A 14,532-nucleotide genomic window follows, 5' to 3' on the forward strand; every position below is an offset into this window, starting at 1 on the left:
AGTTTCAAATTGTATGTGCAAGCTTAGCATAGAGAGCATGAAAAATATTAGTGACCTTAATACTAGTGTGCTTTTGGTTATGGGAAAACAAGTTTCTGTTCATTAACATAAAATATACATGCACTAAAAAAATTTACTTAAAACGTATGAATTTAAGACTTCACTTTATTCGGCAAATTGGTTTATTTACACAATTGGGAATGCTGGTTGAATTTTACCACTGGAATAAAAACAATTCTAGCAGAGACAATACTGAACTCCCTTTACACATCTCCAGCCAACACTGACCAACTTTTTCCTTACCTGTATCAGGAACATCAAGCACAATAGTGGGATAGTATCATAAGACACCGATATAACAAACCACTGAGGATCCAGTACACTGTGGGAATTTACCAATACTTTTGCCAAACTTTTTTTTAAGAAGTCAGCAAACCAGCATTAAAAATTAACATCAGAGTATAACTCTGAGATCAGTGGGTCAGTAAAAACCTTATCAGACCATACCATAATTCATAAAATGACCTGACCTGCATCAAGTCATTTTATCATAGAATCAAAACAGATTTATTCTTTAAGAAGACAATGATCTGATAAGGATTTAACTCAATAGACATTAAAATAAGAGAGATGTAGAGCACAGCCCCTATTAGAACAAGCTAACTTTTCAGATGTCCAAAAAGAAAAGAAAAAATCACGAAAGAAAATAAAATAAAAAACACTTCAACATGAAGCTACTATACAAAGTTTTGTTTCATTTTCCATTAGAGTTCAGAGCTGAAATTTAATCCTGACTCTTTAGTGAGAATGACAGTTTCGGCCTAGACTTTCCCTTGCCTAGGATCATTTTTTGCTCTTCCTTTTGCTGACGTTGCCTCTCTTGTTCTAGTTTCATCCTCTCCTCATGAATTTTTCTTTGTTCTTCAACAATTTTCAATTGTTCTTCAGCCTATAACATGAAAACAGTAGAATTTAGATATTCTGCAATCCTCACACACTATTTGCTGCTCCAACAATCCTATACTGCACCAATCCTATACCGCGGAAAACATTTGCCAAAAACAGCCAAATCCTACACCATTAAATTATTTAGCGTTCTACAAACAAAATGGCTGAGCATACATTTTCATTGCCCTCCAGTTATTGAGCCTACCTTTATATACCTCTCTATACTCTCATTATTCTAAGGAAACAAAGCAAGTAATTTCCATGACCCTTACCTATCACAAGCTATTTTCTTTTTTTTAAAAAAGGTGAAAACACTTTCACAAGACAGCATGCTCCAAAAGTGCACTAAAGGCACTCCAAAGTAAAATCAGTAAGTCCCCCCCCCCCTTTAAATTCTCTTGTGGTTATATATAGCTGGAAACCAATGTTTTACCATTAGCTTCAACAAGAATAGGCAAGATCTCAGAAATCTGAAATATGGGTTAGATGCAGCAGCTGCAGTTGCTGCATGTGAAAAGACCTGTTCCACTCATTGCATGAGATTATTATACAAAAACAAGTGAAACTGAATTATTTCTTCCACTGGTAAAAACTTTTGCACAGGTATGAAAACCGCTACAGAACACAGCTATTCTAACCCTGTGCAAACTCATCCACTAGCACTTATGCAAGCATTAGCAGAACAGCATCGGATCGTATTTTAATTCTTGTTGGGGTCATGGTGATCTCTGTCTCTCTTTCACCCTTCGCAAAGATGTTTAGGAAGGTCCCCCAACCTTTTGGAATCAATTTTCAGGGAACTAGGAAGGAGAGATCATTGGCCTTTAGCTACAATTCAATAGAGTTAAATGTTCTCAAATCCAATTATAAAAATTGGCTGAAGTGTTCTTAGCATTGCCAGGTTGTACGCTATTTTACTGCACATCAAAACTTTACTTCTACTTACCAATTTAGCTTGTGCTTCTGCAATTTTTCGATTATTCTCTTCTAGTATTCGTTCTAGCTCCTCACGCTTTGCACGCTCTTCCTCCTAAAGGGGAGGACAGGTTAAGATGTTAGAAAAGTAAAATACTCACTCACCCATCTGCACTAGTCTTCCTAGGAATTTCTTCTGTGAACTGTCTTAAAGGGGCAGCTTTTATAGCCACCGTCTTTTGTCTTTCAAACAGCAAACTGTGCAGCCACTAAACTTGGTCTCTAGCTCTAAATTTAAATCATCCCTCCCAGTCCAAACAGCAATCAACTAAACCCTCCCTAGTCAAGAGAACCCTAGCCAGTTATTACTAGTATTTTAATATCACACAAATCAACAAGGACAACTACAAAAACTGGATAGTATTTACCAAATTAAAAGAGTAATATATAAAATATAAATAAAGTGAATAGTTTGTCTCACCAATCATGTATACCTACGTATTCTTTACCTATACTCCTTTAATCAGCATTAAAAGTTGAATATTTACTGTCTTGTCCAGTGTCCTGCAGAGTGTGCTCCTCGGCTGCCATACGCGCCAGCTTCCTCTTTAAAATGATTTGTACTGTTAGCTTGGCAATGCCTGCATCAGCAGCTCAACCATTTATAAAGAAACAACATACAAGGAAGGCTGAGCTGAGGAATGCAGATGTTTACGGTAAGAAGGAACAAAAATATGTAAAACATTCCTAAGGCAAACAATTAATAAGAAAAAAAATACATTTACTGTTAGCGAAAAGTACAAATGGCAATCCATACTCCGTAGGAACTATGGGCTTCCTTCGTGGGTAAATGGACTGAACATCCTAGGGTGTGACAAGCTTAAGAGACAGTATCAAACTGTCCCTTCTGCAATTTAAACTGGAGTCCGGGAATCCAGGGAAAGTATGAGTCTGAAATCGCATCTGAAACTAGAGTTCCCTTCATAAATTTTAAAGAAACTTTGTTATGCAAACCATAAGCAAAAATATTGCAAGAAGGTTCAAGAATAATTTCAGTTATCATCATAAATATTCAAATTATTTAAATATGTGGAGGTTTTGCTAAATCAGCCTGAGGTCTGCACAAAAATATAGTAAATAGGAAACAAAGCAAGTATGTGAAGAATATACTTCTTGCTATGTCTAGTAACCAGCTACAGGTTGGCACCCTTCACTCCAGGAATTCAAGGTTATGATGTGTGATAAAAGGGTCCTGATGGGAACAGCCATTATCATGCTTATTCCCTGCTGTTCAATTATCTACTCTTTGGGAAGGCACCATTACTCCAGCCAAAATCCATCATACAAAGTTTTGTTTTTCAAACTGAAATCTTAAAAACAATTCAGTGGTTACTTATAGCCAAAGTTTAGATTTGTAAAAATCAAACTGAATTTATAGCACATGCAGTTATTCTGTATTTTAAACATCCTGCATCATACCAAAAATCATGAGGGTGTGGGGGCAATCATCTTACTGAAGCTTCTCTCCTATTGACAACTAACGAACTAAATCAACTTGGTCAAATCACGAATTGGGGGGGGGGGGGAATTGGCATGAGTCCTCTGACACTCAGCACGGCTTTCAGTAGAGTGAAAATGAGTTTAACTTGAAGTTTGGGGATCCTGGAGTGATTAGTGCTGGCAAGCATTAAAACCTCCAGTAGCAAATTACTGACTGCCTCACAGAAAGACATTTTCAGCTTCTGCTCCAGCTGCTGACAGAAGAAGTCACATGTTTAGCTCAACTTCAGACAAGGACAACCTGCTCTTTTACAACTCTCTAGTCTAGAGGAAAAGAAGTTGTTAGTAGTCACTGAAAAAATGGATCTCATGAGTTTGGCGTAAGCCTTTTGTGAAGGAAGTGAATGGGACCAGAGTTCCAGAATTATTCCACTGTGTTTTGAAGAAGAATGTGTGATTGCCTTAAAGGGAGAATAAGAAAATCTATTTGTTTAAAGAAAGGCAGTGCAGCTCAGCATTGCACCCTGCTTTTTATTTCCCGCCCCCTGACTGAAGGCATAAAGCCTCTTACAGTCTAGGTAAAACAAAACAAACGAGGGATACATAGTCACAGATTGTTTAACCCATTGCCCCCATAAGAAAGGACTGTGGATATATCCTGCAGCCATGGCAAAAGTTTCAAACCATTCTCAAATATGTAGGTCAGTTCCATTAAAATTCAAGTATCCTTTGCACAGGTTTTTATAGGAGAGTAACTGTTTTAGGTATCAGTGAGCTCCTCTGAATAAGTTAGAAATTAAGTTTCGCAGCAATGCAAGTTTACACAAGAAGGGAATTAGATTTGCTGTATTCCATCTCCTTCTGAACGCAACAGGAGGCACAACCCGACACTGAAAGTTTTGCCATGGACTGTCTCTACTTTCCAAACGACCGAGCGTTACCTCTCTAGCCTTTTGTGCTGCAAGTTCAGCTTGTCGCTGTCGCTCGAGTTCTTCGAGCAACTGTTTTTCCATGATGCGCTTAGCCTCCTCCACCCTGCGCAGAACTTCCCGCTCAATCTCATCTTTCCGTTTCTCCAGTTCTTCTTCTACCCGCTTTGCTACAAGTTCCTCCACTCTTCGAGCCGTCTCTTCCTCAATAAGCTTCTCTTCTATTTCTTGCTGCCGGCTGCAAGGACAGAAATACCAAATCAATGATTTTTTGTCACCTCCAATGTGATACCTCATGTATTAAGTTTTGCACAGATGTGTGCATCTGCATAGCAGGCACTGTGGGACACAAGTGGAACTATAGGATTCAACAGTAAGTATTGCTTCCCCTCCTCCGGTTTCATAAGTCCCTAAATACAGGCAGAGACCATTTCACACAGGGTGTGGGTGTGTGCTTTCCTGGTTCCTGCACATATGAGCCCCCACCCCCATTTTGCCTTCCAGATCCAAAAGGACCCACACGTCAATTGGACATGCACCTGTGCAGCAATGCCAAGCATGCTATAATACATAAACTATCTATTTCTATGTAAAATATAATTGAACTGCATGTATTTGACCCACAAGGTCATCACCAGAGGCCTTTCTTCAAGTACCACTGCCAAGTAAGATCTGGCAGGCTGCTACAATGGAGACAGCCTGGCCCTTTCAGAGACAGCACCACAGCAGTGCAATTGCTAGAGAGGCTTGCCTGGTGCCTACTATATACTTTTTGTCATCAGGCCAAGGTATTTTTATTCTCCCTGTCTTTTCAGGAGCTCTGATCTGATTCAGGAAGTTTAAAGACTCATCTGCACTTGGTTTTATTTTTTTGCTTTAATGTGATTAAGTTTTGTTTTTTAGGTGTTTATTTTGTATTTTAACAGGTATGCCTCTGGGAGAATAAAGAAAAAAGCCACAATGTTACACAAGCCGACAAAGGCTTAAAAAAAAGCTTCTTGCTCTTCTCTGCAGCACCTCCCTCTGTGCCCACCCAATCTGCTCTGGAGAATCCCACAGCCCTCCTGAGGGGAATGGTTGCTGCAGGGAAGAGAAGTAGTCCTGTTTCGGAAGTCTGTTCTGCTGATGGGCAGGACCAATTAAATATCACCTTAAATAACCATACAATTGAATGTCAGAAATGCCAAAGCTTTATGCTACAGTGAACATGAAGAACAAGCCAGAGGGGCAAAATCTGCCTTTTTTAAACAGTGTCACATAATCATCTCCTTGATTATTAGCTATATGAAAACAAGGCAGCATTTAATCTTAATGTAGTGCTGAAAATCATGACAGCCAAATATTACTTTTTAGGTTATTAACGTATTTCCGGGGGGGGGGGGGGTGTTTAGGGGAACATGGGGCAAAAAATTGTCTCAACACAATTTCAAACTTTTTCCTGCAACTGTGGGGCCCTGAAACAGTGGCCATAGTGACATTCTTATAAATCCCACTCTTTTTCCTGTAAGAGAAGCATACACTTAACTCCTGCCCATTAAATGAAATGGTATATATTTTTTGCTGAATGGTATCAGTTAAGCTGTTAGGATTCTGAGAGCACAACACACAAGGACTCCTCATGCTGCCAGCTGAATCCTTTGACACTATGAAAATTAAAACAGTATGTGGTAAAAAGTGAGGTTCTGTGTGCTGCAGTACTTGTGACAGCCCAAATGTGTAAGAATCTGTTGTGTAGACTGGAAATAGAACAAGACTACATGAAGTGTTGTATAAATTATGGAAATTATACTTTTAAAAAGTTGCTGTGCGCTATGCTGCATACATCATGTAAGCTAATGAGGGTACACAATACGTAGGGTTGCCCCCCCCAAACCCCCCCCAGATAGTTCTTTCCAGGATACTGTACAAAAACTTTTAATAAGAAAATAATGCATTATGTTGCTTCCTTCTGCATGTTAGGATGAACGGCCTTATGCTTAAAGACCATTGGAGAGGCTCACTTAACTCTGGCTTACAGTAGCTCTCCAAGGTATTTAATGGCTTTAGCCTACCACCAAATCACCTTTTAAATTATGATGTGTCAGGGTTAAGCAGAGACCTCATTGATTTTTATAAAGTATATGTGATTTTATATTTATCCAGAAAGGTAAGCCCATGTTCTACCAATGAACTTTGACAATTCTACCTTCTTTACATCAAGCATCTAAGCATTCTACAATTTCCAAAATATACTGATTTGTACAATAACAAAATGATAATTAGCTTTTCCCACAATCTATGGATTCTTACAGTTTCAGAACTACAGTTCTGTAAGTCAAGATTTTAATTACTTAGCAGGAACAGACCAACTCAAACATCTTCAATTCTGCTTTTCAGTTTGAGTCAAGGATCAAACTTTACTTCTCATTAGGATATGATCCCTGCTGACCTTTCGGTGCAAGAATGCATTTCATGTAGCAATACCATTCACAAGTCATAAGACTGAAGTGGGCCTTCTGTCAAACACTCAGAAGCATGTGTTTACAGAACCCATTGAAAAAGAATGTCAACTAAATAAAATTAATCTGAAGAACTAGTTTTTCAAATATACAAATATGTATTTTTTTTAAATCCCAGAAGACAATGCGCTATAACTAATTTACACTGGATAGACTATTCCCTCTCTAAGCAGAATAAAAAATCAGACAGGTTTCTTTAATTACAGTGGCTCAGTGCCAGTTCAGACACTATATCTGTTGGCTTTTTCATGCAAATAGCTGCTCCACAGAGTGGCCAACTTCTCTGAACAATGTAATGTATTCATGGAACGCAGCAGCACCTTCCCTGAGCAGGGAGTACTGGGCGTAACAAAATCCCTATTTCAAGCAGGGATGAGCAGCCTTATCCTATGTTACACTGCCCACAAGTGTCACATTTGCACACAAGGTGATCTGCATGAGTAAGGCACTGGACACTGTTAATAACCCAGTTACTGTTCAAAATGTGGAGCACAGATAAAATGCTAATAAGCTTACATTGCTTATAAAAGGAACAATATTTGTGTATGTGCTATACTGGTGTAAGGATTCTAATAGCATTAGAATAAATCAGTTTGTTCATCAAGTGAACGAAGAACAGTTTTTGAAGGCTCCAATCCTCCAGTAGTACTCCACTAGCATTTCTAACTAAATCTATTGAATTGTTTTTCCCACTTACCAAGATACATGTGGCATCAACCAGGGCTGTGTGTGTGAAATTCAAGAATAATTATCAGAGATGTATTACAGATCTAGATAGCTCTCTCCTATAAGACTGCAACTGTTCTGTGTTCAACACTGCAGCCAGAACACTTCAATGTGCCTCATTCTAAAGCTTTTAACAACCCACACACTTCACCAAGTCTCTTTATGCAGCACTGTTCTTCCTTCTGCTTATTTCAGCCTGCACGTTAAGGGAGGAATGAGAGGGGGAGGGAGTGCTTCAACATGATGTATAGGAAACCTCCCTTGCAGTGAGAGCTTGGGCTGCAATGTAGTAACACCAAAGAGCTGCAGTGAGAACTGTCTTATGTCTACGTGCACATCCTAAGTATTGCTACACCACTACTGACAGTACATTCCAGGAATAGGACTTGGTTCAAAATGTATAAACCTTCCCTCTAAAGGGAAGGATTGCAGCTTAATGGAAGAGCACCTGCCTCGCATGCAGAAGACACCATATTTAATCAATGGTATCTGCACAAACGGCTGGGAAAGACTTTCTGTCGGACACCCTAGAGAGCAGCTCACAGTCGTTATTCTGTTAGATGGACCCATGGTCCAACTTTGTATAAAGCGGTATAAGCCGACTGCATCTGTAGAGTATATCACAACAATGACATGAGCAAGGTACAGAAAGTGCCCCTTTAGTGTGATTTAGTATAACTTTCCATCAAGCAAACCTTCTTGGGTTTTCTTCCCCACCCCAATAGCCCTCAAGTAAATTCAGCAAATAAAATTGCCTGCGGATTCCTTCGTTGCAGGGGGTTGGACTAGATCAGTGTTCCCCAATCTTGGGCCTCCAGCTGTTTTTGGACTACAACTCCCATCATCCCTCGCTAGCAAGACCAGTGGTCAAGGATGATGCAAATTGTAGTCCAAAAACAGCTGCAGGCCCAAGGTTGGGGAACACTGGACTAGATGACCCTCGGGGCAGTCCCTTTCCAACTCTACAATTTTCCACGGTTCTACATACTGGAATAAATGCATGTTGAAAATGCAATGCTAGAAAAGCAACTGCATGTTTGGAGCCTTGAAAAGGCGACAGTGAAGAAGAGAGACCGGAACCTTGTTGACAAGCAGCAGGCAGGCCAAGTCCAAAGAAGCCAGAGGAGGTGGAAAGGCCTTCCTTGCAACAGAGAAACAGGGGAGGAAAACACAAAAAACACAAAAGGGGGCTGTCCTTCTCCTTCAGATGGCACGTGGGCATGCAGCCAGGTGACCTGTCAGCAGCAGGATCTTCAACACACGTGCTACGAAGGACCTGTCTCCAGCATCCATGACAGTTGCATCCTGCTCTTTTTCGGAGGATCCCCTACTCCCCCCTCCCCGCCCAAACCCTCCCACCCGCTGTCTCTTTTCAAATCAGAAACGCCCCACGCGCTTATGCCAAGAGCAGCGTCTGCCTCGAAGTCCGCCCCTTCGCCGCCTGCCCACCAGCAACTCCTCTTTCCAGGAAAAACCACCTCCCGGGAATGATCACTAGCCGGAGACCATTTGGGGGGCGGTTTTATTGGCGTCGCTCCCCCCCCATCTCCCCCTATACCCCAAATGCTCACATTTTCCTCTGCCTCTCGAACTCGGCCTTCTTCTCCTCCTCCTCGCGCTTCTGCTTCTCGTCCAGGCTGCTGCGCTTGCTGACGGTCCGGCCGAAGATGTCGATGCGGTCGGGCGGGGAGGAGGCCCTCTCCCGCTCCCTCTCCCTCTCGCGGTCCCTCCTGGACGGCGCGGTGTTGGAGCGGGACCTGGAGCGGGACTCCCTCCGCCGGCTCCGCTTGCTCTCCCGGGACTTGGAGCGCTTCCTCGCCCTCTCTTTCTCCCGGGAGCGGGACCGGGAGCGGCTCCGGTTCTTCTTGTTGTGCTTGGAGCTCTTGACGCGCTTCGAGTGCGACGAGCTCCGCGAGCGGGAGCGGCCCATCCCCGAGGAGCCCGGCTCCGAGGTCTTCAGCAGCACGGACCCGGGGAAGGACCCGGCATCCACTCTGCCCCTACGCGGGGAGGCGGGAGGAGGAGGCCGCTTCGGAGCTTTCTCCCCGCAAGGCCTCAAAAGCCCGGCAGCAGCGGCGGCGGATGGTCTGGCTGGTGGACAAGATGGCGGCCACCTCAGCTCCGAGTCACACGGAGGGGGGGGGAGGGAAGAGGAATTCTCCTCCTTCCTCCCGGCCCACAATGCGCCGCGCGAGCCCCCCACAATGCACCGCGGCGTCGCGCCTTGGAGAGGGAAAGCGGAGGGTGAGAGGTAGAGAAAGCGCCGCAGTTCTCTCCGGAAATAGCCGAAGAAGCTGCGGCGAGTTTTCACGAAGGAGCGCCTGCTTAAGCGGCGAGCGGAGCGGTGACGTTAGGAGCGGCGCGCGCGGTGACGGAAATTGCCGAGCGCGGCGCGAAGCGTTGAAGAGCGGAGCTGCGTTGGTTTGGGCGTGGCTTGGAACCAGGGAAAGGGCGAATGGGCGGAGCTCTGGCCGGCTGGGAAATTGTGGAAGTGGCAGGCATCTTAAATATTTATTTATTTTTATATATTTTTATATAATATAAAATATACAATATATAAAATATTTTGTTTTTAAAAATGGATTGTATAATATAGTATATATAATATATAATGTATAATGTAGTATATATAAATATATAATGTATTTTTTATTTTTTATATAATATAATTTTTTATTTTACTTTTATATTTTATATAAAATAAAATTATTTTATTTTGTTTTATTTTAAAAAATGCCATTTTCCTGGCCCTTGTGTGCTCCTCCTTGGGTGCCCATTGCACTGATACAACTGATACACTGATACACACACAATGAGTGCAGTGATAGCTTATTGAATGTGATGCAAAAAAACTGCAAACTGCTTTTGAGGTGGTTTGTTTGTTTGTTTGTTTTTTACAATCAATGAGGTGTATAATTTTTACGAAGTCAATAAAATAAAAATTGCTAAATGTTTGTCATTTTTAAACAACTCCAGGTCCAACTTCTTTTAAAGCGTTAATTTTATCGTGCAATAGGAAGCTATCACTGCTTTGGAACACATTTTTTAAAAGAAAAGCCTGACACCTTTTAACTGAATAACTTTCTAAAGAAATGTCTGAAGCAACTAATGTTATAGTTGAGGTATTGTTTATTCTGTTATATTTTACTCCAAGAATACCCCTTTATCCTAAACAGAACCCAATAAGGCAGACATGTTAAGTACAAAATATTTTTTTAAAAATGTGATCCCATTGAAATCCCAAGATGAAATTTGCAGGTGGCTCTTAGAAATATTAAATAAACAATACATTTTGGGGGGTAAATTGTTAATTGTATTAATTTTTTTAATCACTTTTGAAAATTTGAAAATTTGTAACTTAAATTTCAAATTTAGCGTACGTCTATCATGTGACATGTCATACTGCAGCCCATGAAGTTCTGATAAGATTGGTGTTTTTAGTTTTGACGTAACTCAATCCTGGGCCGAGCTTTTAAGGCCTAAACTGTCAGTTTTTTGAAATTTCAAACCCTCATAACTCAAAAACGGGATGAGATAAAAATATAAGAATTTAGATTTAAACTTAATTTTGATCATTCATCAAGTGCACAAAATATTAAGAAAAACGGATGACATGAGGTAAAAAAAAGTTGGTTCACTGTATATGGAATGGCCCAAAAATAAAAATCTGAGGTAAAAGTCAGCTGCAGCTTCTGAAATCTCATTCACTACTGACTACAAAAGCTCTGGTTTCAGCTTATTACACGAGTCTTCAACTCGTTCGGCAAGAGACCCCTCCCGGGTCAGAGCCTGCTCTCGACTACATCACTGCCACCATGTAAATATATGTTAAAACATTATGGCTGGTTAAGAGGATGGCAGCAAGGGAGAGCACATTTTCAGTTATGGCCCCCCATCTGTGGAATGCTTTCCCCAACGAGGGCTGCCTGGTGCCGTTATTAACACCTTGGTATCAAGCAAAAACTCCCAGTTTTGACAGATTATGAAGATTTTGCTCTTTACTGATGATCCTTTTTGCTGCTATTTTAGTCAGTCTGTTCTATGGATGGTTTTTATTGGTAATGTATCCCCCTCTCCAAAATTTATGTTGAGCTTTGTGCTCTTGAACCTTTATAAGCTGCTTAGAGACTATGTAGCAAGCAATAATTAATCACATAAGTTGTTTTATTTTTGATATTTATTTAAAATAATAATGTTAGCTAACTGATTGCCATATAAGAAATGTTCTAATTAAATATGGTACATTGGGTATGTTTAGGTTAAATCGGCAATTCCCTACAGTGAGACTTCACACATGCATACGAACCAGCTGCATATATGACTATGTTAATTACATTCCTAATATATTTTTATTTTCTAATTTCAGAACGGTTGTTTAGGGCATGTTGTATTTTCTCACAGTTGCTTTGCGTTTAGGGCGATGAAGATATTGATTGACTTCTATGCAGGCACAAGAGAAGCCTGACATCTGTGAGATCAGGAGAAACATCTGTCTAAAAAAAATTCAGCAGACATACAGAGCAGGTGGTAATATAAGAAGTAATCATTTTATCTCTTAGAACTTGTTGGGAAATACTCACGAGGCATTAAACTACTGAAAGGCTCATTTGGAAAGAAGGAAATGCTTCATTAAAAGGTCAGGGGAAAGTCACTTCAGTAAAAACTTTGGACGTTGCACTGTGCAACCTGAAAATGCACCCAACACACAAGCAAATGACAATCCTAGTGTTACTGTCAAGGAGGCAGATTACTGAGAAGTGAAAATGAAACAACTGAGATCTAATCTAATAAACTATTTGCTAAATACAACTGCTTTCATAAGTGAGTGAGTGGTGATACCATACTGTGCATAACTTCGCTAAACGTACTATAATATAAAATACACACTATTTGTGTGTGTAGTGTGTAGCACAAATTCGACCCACAGCTGTGAGGCATTCGCGAGTTTTTTTTGCGGAGAAAGTCCTGTTGCTCCCCCGTGACCTCCCTGCCAATTTAGATACAATGACTGAACTGGAGGCCCCTCGACTGACTTCAGGTCCAGTGTTGGACCATTTCGATCAGATACTCCCTACTGATGTGGATAGATTCCTCCAAGTTGGTAGGCCCACCACCTGCCTCCTTGATCCGTGCCCGTCTTGACTGATTAGGGAGTGTCCAGATGTTGCGTGGACCCCCCTGGTTGAAATTATCAATTTGTCCCTTGACACGGGGACATTCCCAGGGGAACTGAAGGAAGCAGTAGTGTTTCCACTCTTAAAGAAAACTTCATTAGATCCCTTAGACCTATCCAATTACCGCCCAGTTTCAAATCTTCCATACCTGGGTAAGGTAATTGAGAGAGCGGTTGCTGAACAGCTTGGTAGGTTTCTGGAGGAAACATCGGCATTAGGTCCATTTCAGTCCGGTTTCCGTCCTGGTTTTGGGATGGAGACGGCTCTGGTTGCCCTAACAGATGATCTCCGTAGACAACTGGATCGAGGCGGGTCAGGACTGGTGATCCTTTTAGATTTGTCAGCAGCCTTTGACATGGCCGATCATGATCTTCTGGACCACCGCCTCGCAGATGTGGGGATACAGGGCATAGCCCGTAACTGGTTGTGCTCTTTTATCTCTGGTCGGGGACAGAGGGTGGCACTAGTGAGGGAAATGTCGCGCCACTCCTTGGTGTGTGGAGTGCCGCAGGGCGCAATTCTCTCCCCGATGCTTTTTAACATCTTTATGCGCCCCCTTGCCCAGATTATCCGGAGCTTTGGGCTGGGCTGTCACCAATATGCTGATGACACTCAGCTCTATCTGCTGATAGATGGCCACACCGACTCGGCCCCGAACACACTGACCAGATGCTTGGAAGCTGTGGCTGGATGGTTTCGAGGGAGCCGATTGAAACTAAATCCTTTGAAGACAGAGGTCCTATGGCTAGGTTGGGATGGCATGGGGATGAGGGACCAACTCCCTTCTCTTGCGGGGACCCAGTTAGTGCCATTGCCTTCCGTTAAGAGTTTGGGTGTAATCCTTGACGCCTCCCTTTCCATGGAGGCGCAAGTTACAGCGACAGCCAAGGCGACATTTTTCCACCTTCGCCGCATCAAGCAGTTGGTCCCTTACCTTTCCTGCCCTGACCTGGCCACAGTGATCCATGCGACGGTCATCTCCAGGCTTGACTACTGTAATTCGCTCTACGCAGGGCTGCCCTTGAAGCTGTCCCAGAAACTCCAGCGGGTACAGAATGCTGCAGCGAGGCTCCTCACGGGGTCTCTGCCATGGGAGCATATTCACCCAGTGCTTTTCAAGCTGCACTGGCTCCCGGTGGAGTACAGGGTCAGATTTAAGGTGCTGCTTTTGACCTTAAAAGCCCTTCACGACCTAGGACCCTCGTACCTACGGGACCGCCTCTCCTGGTATGCCCCACGGAGAGCCTCAAGGTCCATAAATAGCAACACCCTAGTGGTCCCAAGCCCTAAGGAAGTTAGATTGGCTTCAACCAGAGCCAGGGCCTTTTCAACTCTGGCTCTGGCCTGGGGGAACGCTCTGCCTCATGAGACCAGGGCCCTGCAGGATCTGATTTCTTTCCGCAGGGCCTGTAAGACAGAGTTGTTCCGCCTGGCCTTTGGCTTGGAGCCAATTTGATTCCCTCCCTCCCTCTCTTTCTTTTTTCTTTTCCTTCTCCTCCTGCGATGAGGCTACATTTTAATATTTTAATGTTCCATTATTTTAATGTATTTTATTTTTGTTTTTAAGTTGTAATAATTCATCTTGTTTTTATTATTGCTTGTAAGCCGCTCTGAGCCCGGCCTTGGCTGGGGAGGGCGGGGTATAAATAAAAATTATTATTATTATTATTATTATTATTATTATTATTAGTGTGTGTATATATGTAGACACACACAGTGTATGTATACAGTATGTATACAGTATGTATGTTTGCGCATGCACATCTTAAGATAAAAATATTTAAATGTTTGACAGCCTAATTATAAATTTGAAAGCATTTGAAACTTTTGCCTGAGTGCGGT

General features: G+C 42.1%; 1 protein-coding gene and 1 long non-coding RNA gene across 4 annotated transcripts in view; one reads left to right on the forward strand and one right to left on the reverse strand.

Annotated features, from left to right (window-relative positions):
• The window catches only part of LOC310843028, a 343,220-nt gene that overhangs the window by 263,652 nt on the left and 65,036 nt on the right, over positions 1 to 14,532 (forward strand). The window lies entirely within an intron of this gene.
• ARGLU1 (arginine and glutamate rich 1) lies at positions 148 to 9,704 on the reverse strand. 3 transcript variants are annotated; one of them, XM_083735368.1, is made up of 4 exons: positions 9,088 to 9,691; positions 4,305 to 4,530; positions 1,895 to 1,978; positions 148 to 949 (listed from the first exon to the last, which is right to left on the reverse strand). In XM_083735368.1, exons 1-4 carry the CDS (start codon positions 9,444 to 9,446, stop codon positions 785 to 787), a joined length of 834 nt encoding a protein of 277 aa, XP_083591494.1. In that variant the 5' UTR covers positions 9,447 to 9,691; the 3' UTR covers positions 148 to 784. The 3 variants fall into 3 exon arrangements, 1 of the variants encoding a protein (XP_083591494.1); XR_014563396.1 differs by having other exon boundaries at positions 910 to 949; positions 1,895 to 2,469; positions 9,088 to 9,662; XR_014563397.1 differs by lacking the exon at positions 148 to 949 and having other exon boundaries at positions 1,937 to 1,978; positions 2,412 to 4,530; positions 9,088 to 9,704.

This window comes from Podarcis gaigeae (assembly GCF_964106915.1).
Source record: "Podarcis gaigeae genome assembly, chromosome: 4".
NCBI lineage: Eukaryota > Metazoa > Chordata > Lepidosauria > Squamata > Lacertidae > Podarcis > Podarcis gaigeae.

Coding starts and splice junctions, on each gene's coding strand:
- ARGLU1 (XM_083735368.1), bottom strand. CDS start 9,446: ATGGGCCGCTCCCGCTCGCGGAGCTCGTCGCACTCGAAGCGCGTCAAG. Junction 1,979..4,304: donor CAGCACAAAAGGCTAGAGAG/GTAACGCTCGGT, acceptor CCTCCCCTTTAG/GAGGAAGAGCGTGCAAAGCG. Junction 950..1,894: donor CAGAAGCACAAGCTAAATTG/GTAAGTAGAAGT, acceptor TTCATGTTATAG/GCTGAAGAACAATTGAAAAT.